The sequence below is a fragment of the Hyperolius riggenbachi genome, chromosome 4 (assembly GCF_040937935.1).
Source record: "Hyperolius riggenbachi isolate aHypRig1 chromosome 4, aHypRig1.pri, whole genome shotgun sequence".
Classification (NCBI taxonomy): Eukaryota; Metazoa; Chordata; class Amphibia; order Anura; family Hyperoliidae; genus Hyperolius; species Hyperolius riggenbachi.
The window spans coordinates 177,625,892-177,646,055 of NC_090649.1; the positions used below are offsets into that span (position 1 = coordinate 177,625,892).

General features: G+C 40.6%; 1 protein-coding gene across 3 annotated transcripts in view; it reads left to right on the plus strand.

The window, feature by feature from the left end:
- The window catches only part of FNDC3B (fibronectin type III domain containing 3B), a 384,210-nt gene extending 373,391 nt beyond the window's left edge, over window positions 1-10,819 (plus strand). For all 3 annotated transcript variants that reach the window (XM_068281036.1, XM_068281037.1, XM_068281038.1), the window contains one exon: window positions 8,830-10,819. In XM_068281036.1, the coding sequence (XP_068137137.1) occupies window positions 8,830-9,141 (312 nt within the window). In that variant the 3' untranslated portion in view covers window positions 9,142-10,819. The remainder of the gene's footprint in view (window positions 1-8,829) is intronic.
- The last annotated feature ends 9,345 nt before the right edge of the window (window positions 10,820-20,164 follow it).

The following is a 20,164-nucleotide window of genomic DNA, read 5'->3' on the forward strand; positions in this document are numbered from 1 at the left end:
GCCCACACCCTCAGAACGCCCTCAGACCCCAGCCCTGATCACCTCGCCAGTGCATTGCTTGCATCTATTTCCCCCCTCTAATCACACCTTGAGACACCCATCAATCACCTCTTGTCACCACCTGTCACCCCCTAGCACACCTACCCATCAGATCAGGCCCTAATTTGCCCCGTGTGGGCTCCTGATCACTCGGCCAAACCCTCAGATCCCCCTCAGACCCCCTTCCGATCACCTCCCTAGTGCATTGATTGCATCTATTTTCCCCTCTAACCACTCCCTGAGACACCCATCAATCACCTCCTGTCACCCCCCCCTAGCACTCCTATCCATCAGATCAGGCCCAATACAACCTGTCATCTAAGAGGCCACCCTGCTTATGACCGGTTCCACAAAATGTGCCCCCTCATAGACCACCTGTCATCAAAATTTGCAGATGGTTATACCCCTGAACAGTCATTTTGAGACATTTGGGTTCAAGACTACTCCTCACGGTTTAGGGCCCACAAAATGCCAGGGCAGTATAGGAACCCCACAAGTGACCCCATTTTAGAAAAAAGACACCCCAAGGTATTCTGTTAGGTGTATGACGAGTTCATAGAAGATTTTATTTTTTGTCACAAGTTAGCGGAAATTGATTTGTATTGTTTTTTTTCACAAAGTGTCATTTTTCACTAACTTGTGACTAAAAAAAAAAATCTTCTATGAACTCACCATACACCTAACAGAATACATTGGGGTGTCTTTTTTCTAAAATGGGGTCACTTGTGGGGTTCCTATACTGCCCTGGCATTTTAGGGGCCCTAAACCGTGAGGAGTAGTCTAGAAAACAAATGCCTCAAAATGACCTGTGAATAGGATGTTGGGCCCCTTAGCGCACCTAGGCTGCAAAAAAGTGTCGCACGTGGTATCGCCGTACTCAGGAGAAGTAGTATAATGTGTTTTGTGGTGTATTTTTACATATACCCATGCTGGGTGGGAGAAATCTCTCTGTAAATGGACAATTGTGTGTAAAAAAAAAATCAAAAATGTGTCATTTACAGAGATATTTCTCCCACCCAGCATGGTTATATGTAAATAATACACCACAAAACACATTATACTACTTCTCCTGATGATTTCACAGGTCATTTTGAGACATTTGGGTTCAAGACTACTCCTCACGGTTTAGGGCCCCTAAAATGCCAGGGCAGTATAGGAACCCCACAAGTGACCCCATTTTAGAAAGAAGACACCCCAAGGTATTCTGTTAGGTGTATGATGAGTTCATAGAAGATTTTATTTTTTGTCACAAGTTAGCGGAAATTGATTTGTATTGTTTTTTTTTTCCACAAAGTGTCATTTTCCGCTAACTTGTGACAAAAAACAAATCTTCTATGAACTCACCATACTCCTAACAGAATACCTTGGGGTGTCTTCTTTCTAAAATGGGGTCACTTGTGGGGTTCCTATACTGCCCTGGCATTTTAGGGGCCCTAAACCGTGAGGAGTAGTCTAGAATCCAAATGGACAGGTCATTTTGCGACATTTGGTTTCAAGACTACTCCTCACGGTTTAGGGCCCCTAAAATGCCAGGGCAGTATAGGAACCCCACAAGTGACCCCATTTTAGAAAGAAGACACCCCAAGGTATTCCGTTAGGAGTATGGTGAGTTCATAAAAGATTTTATTTTGTCACAAGTTAGCGGAAAATGACACTTTGTGAAAAAAAAACAATTAAAATCAATTTCCGCTAACTTGTGACAAAAAAAAAAATCTTCTATGAACTCACCATACTCCTAACGGAATACCTTGGGGTGTCTTCTTTCTAAAATTGGGTCATTTGTGGGGTTCCTATACTGCCCTGACATTTTAGGGGCCCTAAACCGTGAGGAGTAGTCTTGAAACCAAATGTCGCAAAATGACCTGTGAAATCCTAAAGGTACTCATTTGGGCCCCTTAGCGCAGTTAGGGTGCAAAAAAGTGCCACACATGTGGTATCGCCATACTCAGGAGAAGTAGTATAATGTGTTTTGGGGTGTATTTTTACACATACCCATGCTGAGTGGGAGAAATATATCTGTAAATAGACAATTGTGTGTAAAATAAATCAAAAAATTGTCATTTACGGAGATATTTCTCCCACCCAGCATGGGTATGTGTAAAAATACACCCCAAAACACATTATACTACTTCTCCTAAGTACGGCAATACCACATGTGTGGCACTTTTTTTGCAGCCTAACTGCGCTAAGGGGCCCAAAGTCCAATGAGCATCTTTAGGCTTTACAGGGGTGCTTACGATTAGGCACCCCCCAAAATGCCAGGAAAGTGAACACACCCCACAAATGACCCCATTTTGGAAAGTAGACACTTCAAGGTATTCAGAGAGGAGCATAGTGAGTCCGTGGCAGATTTCATTTTTTTTTTTGTCGCAAGTCAGAAGAAATAGATTTTTTTTTTGTCACAAAGTGTAATTTTCCGCTAACTTGTGTCAAAAAATAAAATCATCTATGAACTCACCATGCCTCTCACTGAATACTTTGGGATGTCTTCTTTCCAAAATGGGGTCATTTGGGGGGTATTTATACTATCCTGGAATTTTAGCACCTCAAGAATCATGACAGGTGGTCAGAAAAGTCAGAGATGCTTCCAAATGGGAAAATTCACTTTTGGCACCATAGTTTGTAAACGCTATAACTTTTACCCAATCCAATAAATATACACTGAATGGTGTTTTTTTTTATCAAAGACATGTAGCAGAATAACTTTCGCGCTCAAATGTATAGGAAATTTTACTTTATTTGAAAAATGTCAGCACAGAAAGTTAGTCATTTTTTTGACAAAATTCATGTCTTTTTTGATGAATATAATAAAAACTAAAACTTGCAGCAGCAATCAAATAGCACCAAAAGAAAGCTGTATTAGTGATAAGAAAAGGAGGTAAAATTCATTTAGGTGGTAGGTTGTATGACCGAGCAATAAACCGTGAAAGCTGCAGTGGTCTGAATGGGAAAAAGAGGCTCTGGTCCTCAAGTGGTTAATCTCTGATACGTGTGTGTGTCTGCCTGTGTCTTTGTGTTACTGCCATTACTGTATAGCATTGCTAGTAGTAAAGTCTAAATATGCTATAATATAGTTAATTCAATTCCTGAATGAAGTACAGTTTGGCCATTCTTGCCACTGTTCCGTCACTGCGCACACTCGCTTTGCTGTCTCTGTGATCGCAGAGCAGCTACATCTCGGTCATTGGCTCCTGACCTCGTGATTACTGTGAGCCAATCACAGTAATCACAGCTCACAGTAGGGAAAGGACAGCTCTGGTCCTTAAAGGGCCAGAGCCACCTGGTCCCAAAACGATTAATTGAAAGATTTCCAGGCAGAAAAGTGTTTTGGTAGCGTTTCCTTTAAAAGTCACGGCCTTTTTTTTTTTTTTTTTTTTTTTTTTTTGCATACACTGTTCCATTCAGCTTTAAAAACATACACAGCCATATTTCCTGCTGCTCTTTCCATTGCATACATTTTGTTCTTAGTCATCCCCATTTACTTGCACTACAGGCATCGCTATAACATTACATGGAATTAGCAGTGGTTCCTAATTGGCTGCAAGACTCATGCCCAGGATTTTCTGAGGGATCGTAATTAAATTGTCATTCACTGCGAGAGGGCTCATAAGTTATGCTGTACAGGTCTAAACTCATAAGTTAGACCGTGCAGTTGCACATAACCCAATAATAAGTACCTGGTGACTCCACAAAGAATTCCAGTATACGATTTTAATTCATAATAAAATACCATGAGCTTTTTCCATTGATTGATCACATCGTTAAGACTTTTTTGAATTGAAACCAGTGGACACAACAGTTTTTCACCATAATATAATTCATGATATTAAATTATGTTTGCCATTAGAACTGGGTAGAGAATATCTTCTCTGTGTTTGTTAGCTATGTGCCAAATTATATTTGTCATTTAAACTGTATACAGAATATTTTCTGTGTGATCATTAGCTATGTGCATAATTATGGTTATCATCTTAACCACCTTAGCGGTATGGACGAGCTCAGCTCGTCCAGTACCGCCAGAGGGTGCCGCTCAGGCCCTGCTGGGCCGATTTTGTTCAAATAAAGTGCAGCACACGCAGCCGGCACTTTGCCAGCCACGTGTGCTGCCTGATCGCCGCCGCTCTGCGGCGATCCGCCGCGAGCAGCGGCGAAAGAGGGTCCCCCCAGCCGCCCGAGCCCTGCGCAGCCGGAACAAATAGTTCTGGCCAGCGCTAAGGGCTGGATCGGAGGCGGCTGACGTCAGGACGTTGGCTGACGTCCATGACGTCACTCCGCTCATCGCCATGGCGACGAAGTAAGCAAAACACGGAAGGCCGCTCATTGCGGCCTTCCGTGTTACTTTAATGAGTTCCGGGCAGCGCTATGGGCTGGATCGGGTGTGTCTGACGTCAGGACGTCGGTTGACGTCATCCCGATCGTCGCCATGGCAACAGGAGAAGCCAAACAGGGGAACGCGTTATATACGCGTTCCCCTGTTTGCTATAGATGCCGGCGACGATCGGACTAGAGGGCCACATGCGCCCTCTAGTGGTGTTTCATGTAGCTACCACTCTGGTAGCTTTACATGAAACAAAAAAAAATGTTAAAAAAAAAAGGATTTTTTCAATTTGGAAAAAAAAATTAACCGCCAGGGAGGTTAATAGAACGCTAGGGTGGTTAACTGAATACGGAATATTTTCTCTGTTTGTTTGTCAGTAGTACTCAATGCAGTTTTTTCTTTTTTCTATTTTACTTTTGTTGGCAATTTAGTAATGGGAGCCACACATTCATGCATTCAGTTGCTTAGAAGAGTCGGTATTCACTGGACTATATATATATATATATATATATATATATATATATATATATATATTAGTAAAAAAAGGCCCGCCCATTAAAAAACAGGCACTAGGCCACGGCCGCTAAACCCTGGCAATGCGCATACCGAGGCTTCCTGCTCACCCGTCTCCCACCATATACCGTCTCCGAAGTATATGCACACAGGGAGATGTTGCTTGCTTGGTAGTTGGAAAAAGCTGTTATTTCCCACAATGCATTGAGGTTCTCAGACAGCAAACTTAAAAACAATAATGGTGCACAAGCCAGCCTGGGGCCCCAGGAACTCTCACTGCCCGGGGCCCCAGAACCAGCATGCAACACCATATGTGAGCGCAGCCAAGCCCTGGATCTGCCACACCCAGGAGCTTGTCCCCAACTGCTCTGAAACTTACCAAACACACAGGAGAAACTCACTTCCCAAACAGTTCTCTGCTGCTTATATAGAGCCTGCAGGCTGCTTGTAAGCCAATCAAGAAGTGCACATACACATGACACCTAGTCTGCAGTGATTGATTCAAACAGAAGCTGAGCTACTCAGCTAGTCATAGGAGAGGGTTTCAGTTGCATATAGACAATGGCTATATGGCCAGCAGGGGGCACCAGCGTGCAGGATATACCCTCTCATCTGCCCCCCTCCTAACTAAACTGCATGGGAATCTACATTAAAATTTAAAAACAATAATGGTGCACAAGCCAGCCTGGGGCCCCAGGAACTCTCACTGCCCGGGGCCCCAGAACCAGCATGCAACACCATATGTGAGCGCAGCCAAGCCCTGGATCTGCCACACCCAGGAGCTTGTCCCCAACTGCTCTGAAACTTACCAAACACACAGGAGAAACTCACTTCCCAAACAGTTCTCTGCTGCTTATATAGAGCCTGCAGGCTGCTTGTAAGCCAATCAAGAAGTGCACATACACATGACACCTAGTCTGCAGTGATTGATTCAAACAGAAGCTGAGCTACTCAGCTAGTCATAGGAGAGGGTTTCAGTTGCATATAGACAATGGCTATATGGCCAGCAGGGGGCACCAGCGTGCAGGATATACCCTCTCATCTGCCCCCCTCCTAACTAAACTGCATGGGAATCTACATAAAGACAGCAAACTGTCAAGTCTGGGAGCAGGGACACACACACACAGGGACAGATCGTAGAGACACAGGGGTTTTATTATATGGGATATACTGTATATATATTCAGAGAAAAGCACATATTTATATTTATTGAGACAATTATTTATCCATTTATTCCATACAAAGTGGAATTTTTGAAGCACCTTAAGATGGGAGCCCGCAATGTGTACATGTAGTAAGGCCGCCTGCAAAAAAGGGGGCTGGATATTGCTGCTAGTAGAATATCAGTAAAATTACCGATACTCCACCCTCTACCAATGCCTAACTCCTAAAGTGTACCCAAGGCGACAGGTGACATGAGATAAACAGGTGTATGTAGAGGGCAAAACATATTAATAATCAGGCTGTTTTATTTTGCTACCTGAAAGAGTTAATTTTCGGGCATGGAAGTGACACCTTCTTGTCGTTTGCTTGTCCGGAATAAAGCAAAGCTCATTACAGCCATAAAAGTTTTCTTGGGAGAATGCAACTTCTGAGTGCAGGGTAGAGATAAAAAAAGGTCAATAGTTCATGTATTTTCACTCAGGGACACTTATTAGGCTGCCACTGAGCAGAGACAACAAAACATTCAATCTACTTTTTAAATGTTTAAATATAAAATAAAACCACGACATATCTAAAAAAAAGTCATTTTTAGAAGTAGGAGGATAAATGCCCCCTCTACTGATGTGTAACCCTTAATCCTCCCCTGGTGGTGCCTTACCCTTCACCCCCCTCCCCCATGGTGCCTAACCCTTTACATGCCCCCCCAAGATAGCCCCACCCCACCCCACTACAAAGCAGTACAGGAGGCTATATCACTATATGATTTTCATATTGAGACTTCCTATTGGTCGTTAAAAAATACTGTGCCCTCTTATTATACTGTGAGTGCCGCTGAAGCAGCTAATAACATGATGCTGTATGCGGCGCTCGTTTTAACCTCTTGCCAATAGAATACTACTTTGTAGAATTCTGTTTTCTCAAATTATGGATGTGTTACACTCAATCTGAAAATGCAATATTCTACTGAGCAAGGGTGCCGTCTCCATTTCTTTATTTCTGGTACGTGGACTGAGACACAATCATCTCTGATATCCGCTGAGAATAATATGTTATGTTTAACCTAAACTAAATCTATTGAAATATGTTCAGCTTCCAATATGCTTCTATTAACATGATCTCAGTAGATTAGGAATATGTGATGCACATTTTTTTTTAATTTGTATTATAAGAACATTTAAAAATAACGTATGCAGTGTTATTTAGATTACACAAGGAGCTTAGAAATTAGATTTCTACTCCTTGCCTTAACATTTGCATGGGAGGTTGCAAGTAGTACTGCGCACAAAATGTGTAAATTATGATAAACCGACCCACAACTTAGACATAAAGTAACTGAATTGATGGATTAGGTCCGAGTTTCTTATCATATTCCCTGCGAGATGGAAATGTTGAAATCACATAAATAAATATATATATATAGAGAGAGAGAGAGAGAGAAGCACCCCAGATTCATTGTTTACATTTTTATTTTATTTTAAAATGTGATAAAGCTAGAATTCCACTCTCAGTCCTTTGTATTGTGCTGATATAACAAAACACGAAAAGCAAATGCACACTCCCAGCTAGCACATTCTTGCCTTATATCTGATCAGCAGACGCCTGTCGGCCAATCTGGTGCAATAATATACACCCTTTCTCTGACCGCATCATGGAAGCTGCAAAAAGAGAAATTTAAAACCACAAACACTGGTTCACATGACAGTCAGGGGTCCCGGAATCTACCACAGACCGACAGGCGTCTGCAGATCAGATATAAGGTAGGAACGTGCTAGCTGGGAGTGTGCATTTGCTTTTCCTGTTTTGCAACCAGCATTCAGTTCAGAGGCAGTGCAGGTGATTCCCCTGGTGGTGAAAGGTCCAGGGCTCACCTGTGTCTCCCTCTGGGTATTGCATGGTAGTTTAGGGGTTCCAAGCTGTGGCAGATTCTGGGACCCCTGACTGTCATGTGAACCAGTGTTTGTGTGTGTATTGTGCTGATATAAGGCTGAGGTGTTAAAGAGGAACTGTAACCAAAGATTTACTTCATCCCAATCATTAGCTGATACCCCCTTTCCCATGAGAAATCTTTGCCTTTTCTTAAATAGATCATCAGGGGTGTTTGTATGGCTGATACTGTGGTGAAACCCCTCCCACAGTGGGAAATAACAGATTGTGAACTCATTTTGAAGGACAGTTAGTGGCAAGACTATATACTGTACTGTGTAAAGTCCTGTGTAAGATGTTGTAACAGGTTTCCTGTAGAGAGGCCTGCACATGTCATCTGGTAATTATGGCAAGGTTTGGAATGTTTAATAATATCTTGGATCCAACGGTGAGGCCATGTTGGCTTTGTGAAGTTGTGGATAGTGGCAGTTGGAGGATTAACATCCTGATCTGAACTTCTTTCATTTTCATCCCTGTGGTGGATTTATGGATAGCATCTTTGTCCTATGGCCAGGCATGCTGCATCATCATGACATGTGACCAAACTACAGAATCCTTCAGGGTAATGCTCAGACATTTTCTAGCATAGTTCACTGGTAAATACGTAATACCCCCATTTCTCTTACATTATTAGTAAGTGACCTACACAGTTCATAACTTTTAGTCTAGTTGAGCCTAATTTAATTCATGCTTTAATGCTTTGAAATAAAGATGATGCTAATCATACTGTAATTATACTGTATATAAAAGATGCAATGATAGAGGATTACTCATTTATCTTTTGAATGGTCCTGAAATAAGACAAGTTCTTTTTTTCTGTAAATTTGACTGCAAAGCTGTAATCCAATTATAAGATATTATGTTTTCTTTAGGTATACAAAGGAGAAGACACGTCATTTCAAATCTCAGGTCTTCAAACCAATATGGATTACAGATTTCGGGTTTGTGTATGTCGTCGATGTGTCGATACCACCCAAGAACTCTGTGGACCTTATAGTCCATCTGCGTCTTTCATTATGAGGCGGAATGATCTCATGCTACCAGAGGACATATCTCACCTCGACCATGCAAAATTCAAGAGCATGATGCCTACTGATGAACAGTTTGCAATCCTCTTTGTTCTAGGCTTTGCCACCTTGTCAGTTTTGTTTGCCTTTATACTTCAGTACTTCTTTATGAAGTAGACAATGGAGGCCAATGTGGGGTAAAAACTTAACTAATGCTACGCATTATAATTCAGACATTTATTCAGATATTCATTTTAAAGAAATACAAACCATTTTGATTTCTGCATTTTATATTCATGTTTTTACTGTTTCGGCTACATTCTCAGTGTTTTGATGCACCTTTTTGAAATGCAAACCCAGGAAATGGCTGAAATTTGTTTCTGCTAAGTAGTGTTCTCTTGACGATAACCTAAATGTCTTTGAATTAGATTTCCATGTTCAAACATAGCCTTTTAACAATAATTAGAGCCTTTTCAAGTGCTGAGAATTATTGTGTTTTGTATTTACTGTAATACGATGTGCCTAATTTTGGTAAGATTCTGTGTTCTGATTTTATGAAACTCTCTTCAAACCTTAAAGCTGCTTATAGCCAAGTTAGAGATGGTCAATAAGATGCTAATAAATGTAAAGTTGATGCAAATGTTCTGTTAACATTAAGGAAAGGTATGTATCTCAGAATTAGACTAACCAAAATCATCATCTACTGCATTTGACTGGTCAAATTCCAAGCTGCATAAAATAAAGATACATTTTGCATTGCTTCAAAATTACTAGCACCTTGTTAACTATCTCTGATCCACGTATAAATATGCTTGAAAAAAGCCATAGGCACAGTGCACACTTAGTAGAATCATGGGTGTATTTTTGTATAACGGAAAACATGCACGATTGCAGATATTTTGAGATTCAATGGGCGGCTCCAGAATCTGTTTTTTATTTTTATTTTTTTTGCATTTATCCACACTTTGTTTTTGTGGTTTTCTCCGTAGTAAAAATCGGACAGCTTTTTGCTTTTTTCCGCATGCCACACACAATTGTAATTCTATTGTATTCCACCACAAAATAAAAAATAGCATGCAGAAAACTTTATCACAGAGTGCTGGAAAAAAAATTCAAAATATATGCAAATCACGTGGTAGCAGCTTTGAGATAACATATATGGAATATGTCAGTACTAAAACTTTTTTTTTTTTTAACTCTGGTAATCAATTAACCAGTTATCGCAGAGATAATGCTATATTTACCCACAGTATGCCAACAACATGCCAGCTTTTAAGCAGGATACATGTTTGACCTGATAATTTGCCAGTGCTGTCTGTAAAGAGTACAATATCTCTGTTTTGCTAGTAGCAGAAATCCATTTTTGGACTAGCACAGAAATCCACGCAAGTATGTATGGTTGGCCACAGCAAAGCACAACCACTAAAACGATAATTATAGCCACAGTTTAGATCTGACTATTGCCAATCATGACAATGATTGCTGATATTATGGGATAGCCATTGGTGATTTGCAAAACAATTGTTCTAATTTCCATTAACCAAGAAGGGAAAAAAATTGCTTCAGTTGATTGTCTGGAAGCCAGCAGCTGCCAATCGATTACCTTGAAGCTGGATAATTAACTATCAATTAGGGCAGGGTTTTTCAAGCCTGCCCTCACAACCCACCAACAGTTCATGTTTTGTGGAAATCCACACAGTTAGTTAATCCACATACCTTAGACACTAATTACCCCCTCTGTGTATATGTTATTTTACCTGCAAAACATGCACTGTTGGTGGGTCATGAGGACAGATTTAAAGGGATCCCAAACTTTGAGGAATGTGGATGTTTCCTTTTAAAGAGAACCCGAGGTGTGTTTAAAGAATGTTATCTGCATACAGAGGCTGGATCTGCCTATACAGCCAAGCCTCTGTTGCTATCCCAAACCCCACTAAGGTTCCCCTGCACTCTGCAATCCCTCATAAATCACAGCCGTGCTTTGAGGCTGTGTTTACATCTGTAGTGTCAGTCTCAGCTGCTCCCCCGCCTCCTGCATAGCTCCGGTCCCTGCCCCTGTCCCTTCCCTCCAATCAGCAGGGAGGGAAGGGATGCAGGCGGGGACCGGAGTTCTGCAGGAGGCGGGGAGAGCAGCAGACTGACACTATAGAGATAAACAAAGCCAGCTCTGACAAGCTGTTTGTCAGCAGCGTGGCTGTGATTTATGAGGGATTGCAGAGTGCAGGGGGACCTTAGGGTGGTTTGGGATAGCAACAGAGGCTGGGCTGTATAGGCAGATCCAGCCTCTGTATGCTGATAATATTCTTCAAACCCACCTCGGGTTCTCTTTAAACAATACCAGTTGCCTGACTGTCCTGCCGATCTCTTTGACTACAGTGGTGGCTGAATCACACACCTGAAACAAGCATGCAGCTAATCCAGTCTGACTTTAGTCAGAGCACCTGATCTGCATGCTTGTTGAGGGGCTGTGGCTGAAAGTATTAGACACACAGGATCAGCAGGAGAGTCAGGAAACTTGTATTATTTTAAATAGAAAAATCCATGTCCTTCTCAGTTTAGGTTCCCTTTAAGAAACACTGAACTAGAGGCATTGATTGGCTTAGTTTAATTCTCTTAGGGGGATTTACATGTTAGAATATGTTGCCCATAATTAACCTCGCAGGCGGTAATCCCAAGTCAGGCTCGGGGTGGAAAAAAGCAGCCGCGTGCAGTAATTCCAGGCCTGACTTGGGGGAACTGCCAAGCAGAGCCTTAAGCACAACAGGCATTTTTACTCACCTCTCCCACAATCCAGACACCTGCAGCCATTTTCCTTCCTGTCCCCTGTGGTGAGATCACCGCCTGTCTTCCTGATGACAGCCAGTGATCTTACTACAGGGGTACAGCACAACCTGGAGGATAAAGGGAGAACTGCAGTGCTGGTTTCCAGGAAGGTGGGTAAGTGCAGGGGCTGCTGCAGGCTCACTAGCAGCATGATTTTTTCCTGTTTTTATGGTCTAAAAGCATGCAAAAAAAATTACACCGCTTTTAGACCCTAAAATCCGGAAGTAATCATACCGCCAGGGAGATTAATGACCATAATAATGAATAGACATACGGTGATAAAAATATAAACATTACTGCCATACTTGGATTCTGGTTGTGCCATTGATGGCTTACGCCTTTTTTACTTTATGGGATTTTATGTTATTATTTCATTTTGACTGGGACTTGGCTTCCCAGTGATAAAAGAGACATGTAAAAGTATTATACTTCACAAGACAGCTATGTATACACGACACAGTACTGAGCACCTAGATTGTGCATCATATCTAAGGCTGAAAAAAATTCATGTTCATTTTCGATGTAGCAGTTTAACGCAAAAGGGCATTGTGCAATAGTATTCATTTACATTCTTATGTAGCTGTAGAAATCTATACCAGTGTATCAACCGTTTATGTAAACTTAATGACATACTTTAATTATTCTTAAAGGTATAGTTCATCAGATAAATGTGGAAAGCTCCTGAGGTACCGAGCAGCGTGGTTCTTTATTTTCATGCAGGTATAGTCAACAGTACAGAGCTTTCTGTAGCACCACCACAGAATATGGATTTGCTTACCTTTCTGTAGTACTGAAATATATACGAAGCTCTGCCTGCTTTGGAATAAACACATTGAGTTGATGAGGTCTAAGATTGATTTGTATCACTTATGTCCACTCTAAGATTGATTTTTATCACTTATGTCAGTGTGTGACCTGTAACATTTTAATCTTACATCCAGTAGCATCACTAGCATTATATTCATCCAGTGACTGTCATTTCTTTTTTGTTTGGACCAAGTTTCTTGTACAAGAAGCCTCTAAATGTATTATGACGCTTATCAGTGTATGAGATGAGAAAAAAAATATTTAGTAGTGCCTTATCAACAATACTGTAATTATAGAGCCCAATCTAAGTCATTACCGTGTAAAAACATTATACATTTGTAATAACCTGTTGATATTTTTGACATTTTTTTTATGTTTAATCTCCATTTCTGTATTGTGTAGCCAATGGATGTTTGCTTTATCATGCTAAGCTTATTTTTTATGGCTAGTGAGCACAGCTACTTTCCAATGTTAACCTAAAAAATTAGGCTGTTCATTTTATTTTGAAGTTAAAAAGTGCCTCAGGGAAACATTTCAGCTGAAGGTGCAACTCATTTCTAAAAGGGTGCAACAGACACACACCATATAGTCTTCTTTTATATAAATCTATATTTTGTATATTTTTGCTGCTTTCATTTGCATTGTGATAGAATCTAATGTTTTACATTCATTGAAATTTTGTGTTGTATTCTTCTATATAGTATATCAGCTTATAATTCCCATAACCAAAGCAACTGAGAACCCAACAATATTTTGTTGTAGGTTTATTTTTACTTTATATTACATTACGTAATTTGAAATGCCAACTACAGTGCAATCTTTATTTATTGTAAAAAAAAAATGTACTAATATGTGTAGCATGATAAATTTTCTGTTTTGTAAGTTAGTTTTTTTTTTTTTTCTTTCTTTTACCCAGCAGCATTTTAAGTGTTATCCGTGTTTTAGAGTTTTTATGACAATGTAAAAAAAAAAAATCAAATCAATGCTTGTGAAGCCAAAAACATCAGTGATTGAGAAGTTTACATGTAACCAAATGTTTCTAATCATCTCTTTGAGGAAAGTGTTATGATCCACTAATCATGCTGTGTGCCTATACTGATGTAGCAAATGATAGATTTTACTGTAATATAAATGTAAACACTATGTTAACATAGCTCTGCAAATTAATATTACTGCCAATGTTGCAAAAAAATACAATTTAATTTTTTTATTTAAATGTATTTTATTTAGTTATTTTTTTCTGTATTTTGAAAGTATACTCGTCACCATTGTTAATAAAAGATCTTTTTGTTTTTTAGTTAAAAAATGTAAAAAGGAATCTCTGTCCCTCAAATTTAGAAAAGAGAAAAAAATTGGATAAATCCCTAGCAGTGCTGCTATCCTTTGCAAATTCAAGAAATATTTTCATAACAATCGAAAAACGTTAAGTATTTAGTTGGCTAAAACAATTTTATATCACTAAATCTTCTATGGTCCTACTCAAAGCAGCATTATTGCCTGTTTACTACTTAGAAGTAAATTAGTGTAATTTATATATATATATATATATATATATATATATATATATATATATATATATATATATATATATTCAACAGATGCTGGGTTTATATAAGCAATATACCACTTAGATGTCAGTGATCATTGCCTGAATAATAATAAGAAAGGAAAGATTTCCATTGGGGTACAGGTATATATCCCATAGAGGAATAAGATATTAATAATAAGTTGTAATTGCACCTTATTTTTTATAAGATAAATATATGGGAAGGGAGGATAGAATACATTAGGTACGTTAAACACATTATTTTCAAATATATATTCTGTAGTAGTGCTGCTTTGAACTTGCATAATTAGTACTATGTGATCATGATGGATGCTTTGATAAGAATACACAAGTTTATGTTACATTGTTCCACCTTTTTGAATAAGCCACTATGTATAATTCTATACATGTATATTTACAAAATGACACTAAATTGGCCAGTTTAGAAAATATCACCTTTTGTTACTGGAGGAGTGTTTGGTGTGTGATTAACATTGTTTTATATAATATTTGTGTCCACTGAAAACAATTAAATTTACAAAATTCTATTTTTATATTTTTGTTTTCACAAAGCCGTTTGTAATCCTAGATGCAATCGAAAAAGTTGTGGCATGCCATAATGTATTTTTAGTTCATAATATGGCATTTGCTATTAAAATAAACATTTGTGACATTAGTGGCTAATCTAAGAAATTTGGTTCAGGGTGTTTGGGCTACATATCATTGCCTTTGATAAATAAATCCTTAATTATAATCTGCACTGCAGAAAAATACCTAAAAGACATGGAGCATAATATAAAATTGCCACTTCACTTTTGCTGAAAAAATTTCAATGCTAGCTTGTTTTCCATTTCTGATTCTGTTGTATCTATCTAAATTGCTAAATGTCCATGCCATGTTAAACAACCACAACTACTTTCTCTAGATACAGGTAATAGTTGAAAACCCCTGCCAGTCACATGAATTGTGGCCAAGTGCTGGGATTTGGTACCCATAATCCACAGAACTTTGCCTCTTTAATTCAATACAGAAACAACTACATGACTTGGTCATGGCTGAAAGGCATCCTTGCACAACATTTCAAAATTTAATTACAAAAAAATTACTTTACCTCACTGTTGGCAGACATTCCAAATATTTCATGAGTCAATAAGGTTTTGTTTTTTCTGGTATTGTAAATGTAAGACTACTTTGTATGCATTGTATGTATTAAAGCTGTCATATCTACTTTAATGTATAGATTTTGCAAAAAAAAATGCTACAGTATATAAAACTTAACTGTACTTCTAGTGTATATGTAATATATTTAAGCTCAATAAATGTTTTACTTCTTATGAAAGTGTTGATGTTTATCAGTATAAATTTCTTAAAATTGTCTTACTGCAATATTAATTACTAATGTGGCACACAGTTTGAGAAGATTTAGAGGCTTAACCTCTTAAATCTCCAGATGATAGTAGTAGCAACATCTGATTCAAATGTCCAGGTTTATCTACATGTAGTTGTTGTTCTTTATCTTGAGATAGAGGCATGTTAACTAATTAAAAAGAATCTGTGCTGTGAAAATCTTACATAAATAAATTTACCAGCCTGTTTGTTGTCTTGTAAAATACATCATCAGAGCAGGTGCCTGTTTGCAGAGGCTCCTCTCAAACGTGACTTGACTGCTGGAATGTTACTCCACTTGTTGCCTTAGCTGCTTGTCTGAGCTTTACACTGATTGCTCTGCACTCACAGCTGTTCACAAGGTCACAGCTCAGTGAGCCTGCAGACAGGCTGGCTGTGAACAGAGGCCTTGCCTGTGACTCATACACACAGCACAGAGGAGAGCATAGGGGGGCGTGGAGGGGGCGTGCATAACTTCTTCCTATCACAGAAGAGGCAGCACATTCCTCCTTGGGTCGACAAATCTTGACAAAGAAAAGATTAGATATATTACAGAGACAGTGCAACTAGAAAAGGCTGCAGTAATCCAGACCACTTTAGAACAGGTATAGGAACTTATAGGATAGAAGAAATAAGGCTGAATATTTTGTTAGTCCCTTTAACCACTTGAGGACTACTGTGCTAAACCCCCCTAACGACAGCTCTTTTTTTTGGTACACTGGGCTGTGCAGGCTTTTCAGCCTCCTTCACAGCCCAGCTAAGGAGCCCAGCGATTGGACTAACCTCCTATTTTTGTCCCTAAGGGGACATGCCATCTGAGGTGTTCGATCGCTGTTCCACTTGTTTATTCCTTTTTTTTTTTTGCCTCATAGAGGCTTATTTTGGCTCCCTCCCCCTCCCTCTCCTTCCTCCCTCCCCTCCGCCTACTTGATTGAACAGACAATCGAAGAAAGAATCGCACACCACTGTGGAGATGCTGGACCAATGTAAAATTGCAAAAAAATTGGGAAGGTCCGCACACTCGGATGAACCAACGTCCAGGTTTATTCAAACAATGTGACACAAGTCCACTCCATATACCTATGGAGTGGACTTGTGTCACATTGTTTGAATAAACCTGGATGTTGGTTCATCCGAGTGTGCGGACCTTCCCAATTTTTTTACTTGATTGAACAGGACGGCGATCTTTCCTGTTCTCTGCCTCTTATAGGCCGGGGATTTCTTTCCCCTTTCGTTTACAAAACAGCATGCTAGCCGCGATCGGCGGGTAGCCGGCTAATCACGGAGCTCCGCTTCGTGAACGGGCAGGGAACAATGCGTGCGGCCGTTCCCTGGGAAACTGCAGCTCCAGGCGGTCCTGGGGCTGCCACCTCGTTCACGCCCATTGGCGTGACACGAACGTTCAGTAGTTAAAGGTGCGGACACACACTTGACTGATGTCGCCCATCAGAGGCGCGGTCCCCTTGAGCAACATTGCTGGCCCTACCTGTGTACAGACATGTATTAGCTGTGTAGCTGGCAACACATTCTGTACTTATGCAGGGGGGGCGGAGGGATGACGGACTGGTGCATACATGACGTCACGCTGCGGGGGATCGTTGCACACAAAGGAGTTAGACATCGCTCAGCCAAGGTGATTCACTGATTGGATCGCTTGTGGAGTGGGGGTTGGTGGCTACTGTATACATGCCTATCAGCTGAGGTAGTAGTTATCAGCCGCCTCAGCCTACTTTAGTCATGCGTGTGTATGAGGTGAGTATTTTAACTATTTAACCACCTTGGCAGTAACCCAGGGTCAGGCTCAGGGTAGAAAAATAAAGCCAGTAATAGTAAATCTGAGCCAAATTCGGAGTTGCCGCTGGAATGTGTGCAAAGACAGTGTAGAGCAAAGGGCTCACCTCCCCCAGGATCAAGACGCTGGCAGCCATTCTTCTTCCGGCCCTTGGAGGCACTGGATCCCTGAGGTGAGATCGCCGTTTGTCATCATGACGACAGATGGCGATCTCACTATAGGGGTACAGCGCCACCCCGGAGGACAGAGAAAGAATTGCAGTACTGGATCTCAGGGAGGTGAGTGAGTGCTGCAGATCTCACTGTGGTATATTTTTACCTGCTTTTAGGGTCTTAAAGCGTGTGAAAAAATTGCACCGCTCTTACACCCCCTATACTTCGGAGATAATCGTACTCTCAGGGAGGTTAAACGTTTTGTTTTTTTTATCAAAATGGTAAAAAAAAACCTGAAAAACAATGCCATTCCCTAATCCAAGCTCAGCTTGTGTACATGGGGCTCTACTGCCAGAGTAAAGCCAACTGCATGGTCCTTCACATCTGGAGTACTCTGCAAAAAATGGTGGTATTCTCTCTTATCCACCGCTTGCAAAGCACCTTTGTCCAATATCAAGATCAGTGGGCGAATTTCAAGCTTGGTACCCAGGAATAATAATTATATGGGGGGGTCATGTTGGAATCTGGAAACTTTTTTAATAGGACTACACAAATCTCCCTCCTCCCAGGGTAATGAATATAGAGGTATATTAGTCTTCCTTATGCAGTTCTTTATCTAAACATAGGGAGAACATTTTTTGAAAAACTCCCTTATAAAAAAACACCAGTAAAGTTATAGATAATAGCTCCCACTATGATCCCGATGATGCGTGCTGTAAAATCTTTATTTAAAAAAGACCTACTGACATCCCTCCACAATGGGACATACTACCACAACACACAACTATCTGCATTTAGTTTTTATGTTCTCCCAGTGTCTGTGTGGGTTTTTACCAGGCACTCCAGTGTCCTGGTCGGGCGCCTGTACCCACATCGTGATATTGCGGAAACAACTGCTCCACGCTCAAAAAATCGACGGTCATTGGGAAAATCATGGCGTGGGTACATAGCTTAACACAGCTACTGTCTACTGAGCACACCCTAGTGGCTGCAGCTATGGCACTTTAAGTTCACTAGGAGAAAAGCGCAATATAAATGTTCTGTGTCTTGCCTTGTCGATCATTTGTTTAAATGATTGGAGCAACTTAAAACCAGCTGCATATTACAGCAGCAGGAAATAAATATAACAAAAATAAAGAGGTGGGATGCTGCTGAAAAGAATCTGCAATAGAGAGTAATATTTCTTCTCTAAACATTAGAACTTATATGCATCCTAATTGCTTTCATTGGCTATGCACGTTCCATGGCATGTGATTATATCTGAGTATCCTACCTAACATGTCCACTACAAGATCTTTCTGACATGTTAAAAGCACCTTGGCCTTTACAGCTCCTTATGAGGCATTTCTATGACAGCTAGTTATTAATTCCTGCTTATACAGAAATACAGCTATAGCTGTGATTCTTAGACATATCATATATATATATATATATATATATATATTTGGCTTCTTTGCCTGGTCCTGACGGGGGTGATGATCAGGGCCGGCCTTAGATTTCACAGCGCCCTGAGCGAAATCTGATTTTTGTGCCCCCCTTCATCCTCTTCGTGCATGCGTGCACACACACACACGCACACGCACGCACACACACACACACACACACACCCATATGCAATTCCTTTTCTCCTGAGATATCTCCTAGGACAGTGGCTACCAACCTTTTTTGACGTTGTTACACATCACGCCAAATGCTCAGATCTCTGTGACACGTCACATATGTATAATAGAAAAAATATACTATTAATAACCATGAATGGATGGAAAGAGTGCATTATCTTAAATATACTTAAAAATGAAGGCTAGAACCTTTCAGGAATATTAATAAAAACAATCAGTGAGACAGTTAGCCGCCCCCCTACCATTTAGAATGACAAAGAAAGACAATTTGCACCACGTGCTATAGCCGCAGTGTCCCCCCCCCCCCCCCCCCCCAAAAAAAAAAAATACACGCCCTCAGACTCAGTATAGGTAGGTGGCCAGGTATAGGTGCCCCCAGTATAGGATCTCATGTGTAGGTGCCCTCAATATAGGTTGCCAAGCATGGGTGCCCCCAGTACAGGAAGTCAGTTGATGGTCTCCATCCCCCCCATAGGTAGCCAGGCGTAGCTGCCTCCAGTATAGGTAGCCAGGTGTTGGTGCTTTCAGTAAAGGTAGCCAGCTATAGGTGCCCCCAGTATAAGAAATCAGGTGTAGGTGCCCTCAGTATAGGTAACCAGCTATAGGCGCCCCCTTGAAAGCCGGCGCCCTGAGCGACCGCTCAGGTCGCTCATATCAAAGGTTGGCTATGGTGATGATGTTGAGTTATCCTAACACTTCTCAATCAATTTCTATGTACTGAAGTCTGAAGAGTTAAAGGTGAGTTCTGATTGTTCCTTTAGTGAATTCATGTCGAAGTACAACAACCACCATGTCAAAATACAACAACCAGTCACAGAACCCGATCCAATTCACTTTTCTCCTCATTTTTCTCCTAGGTGATGTTTTCACATCTAAACAATAAAATGCCTTTCAAGCCATCAGCAAGCAAGAAAATACTCGTCCGCGCATGCCACGTAAGCTAAAGTCTCGGCTCCGTGCTACTGCGCATGCAAAGCTGTGCTCGTGTGATTACTGCACGGCCATGCTCGTAACAGAGAAGAAGTGAGGGGGGAACATCGGACCACTGAGGGAAGCCTCAATTGGATCCTGAGGC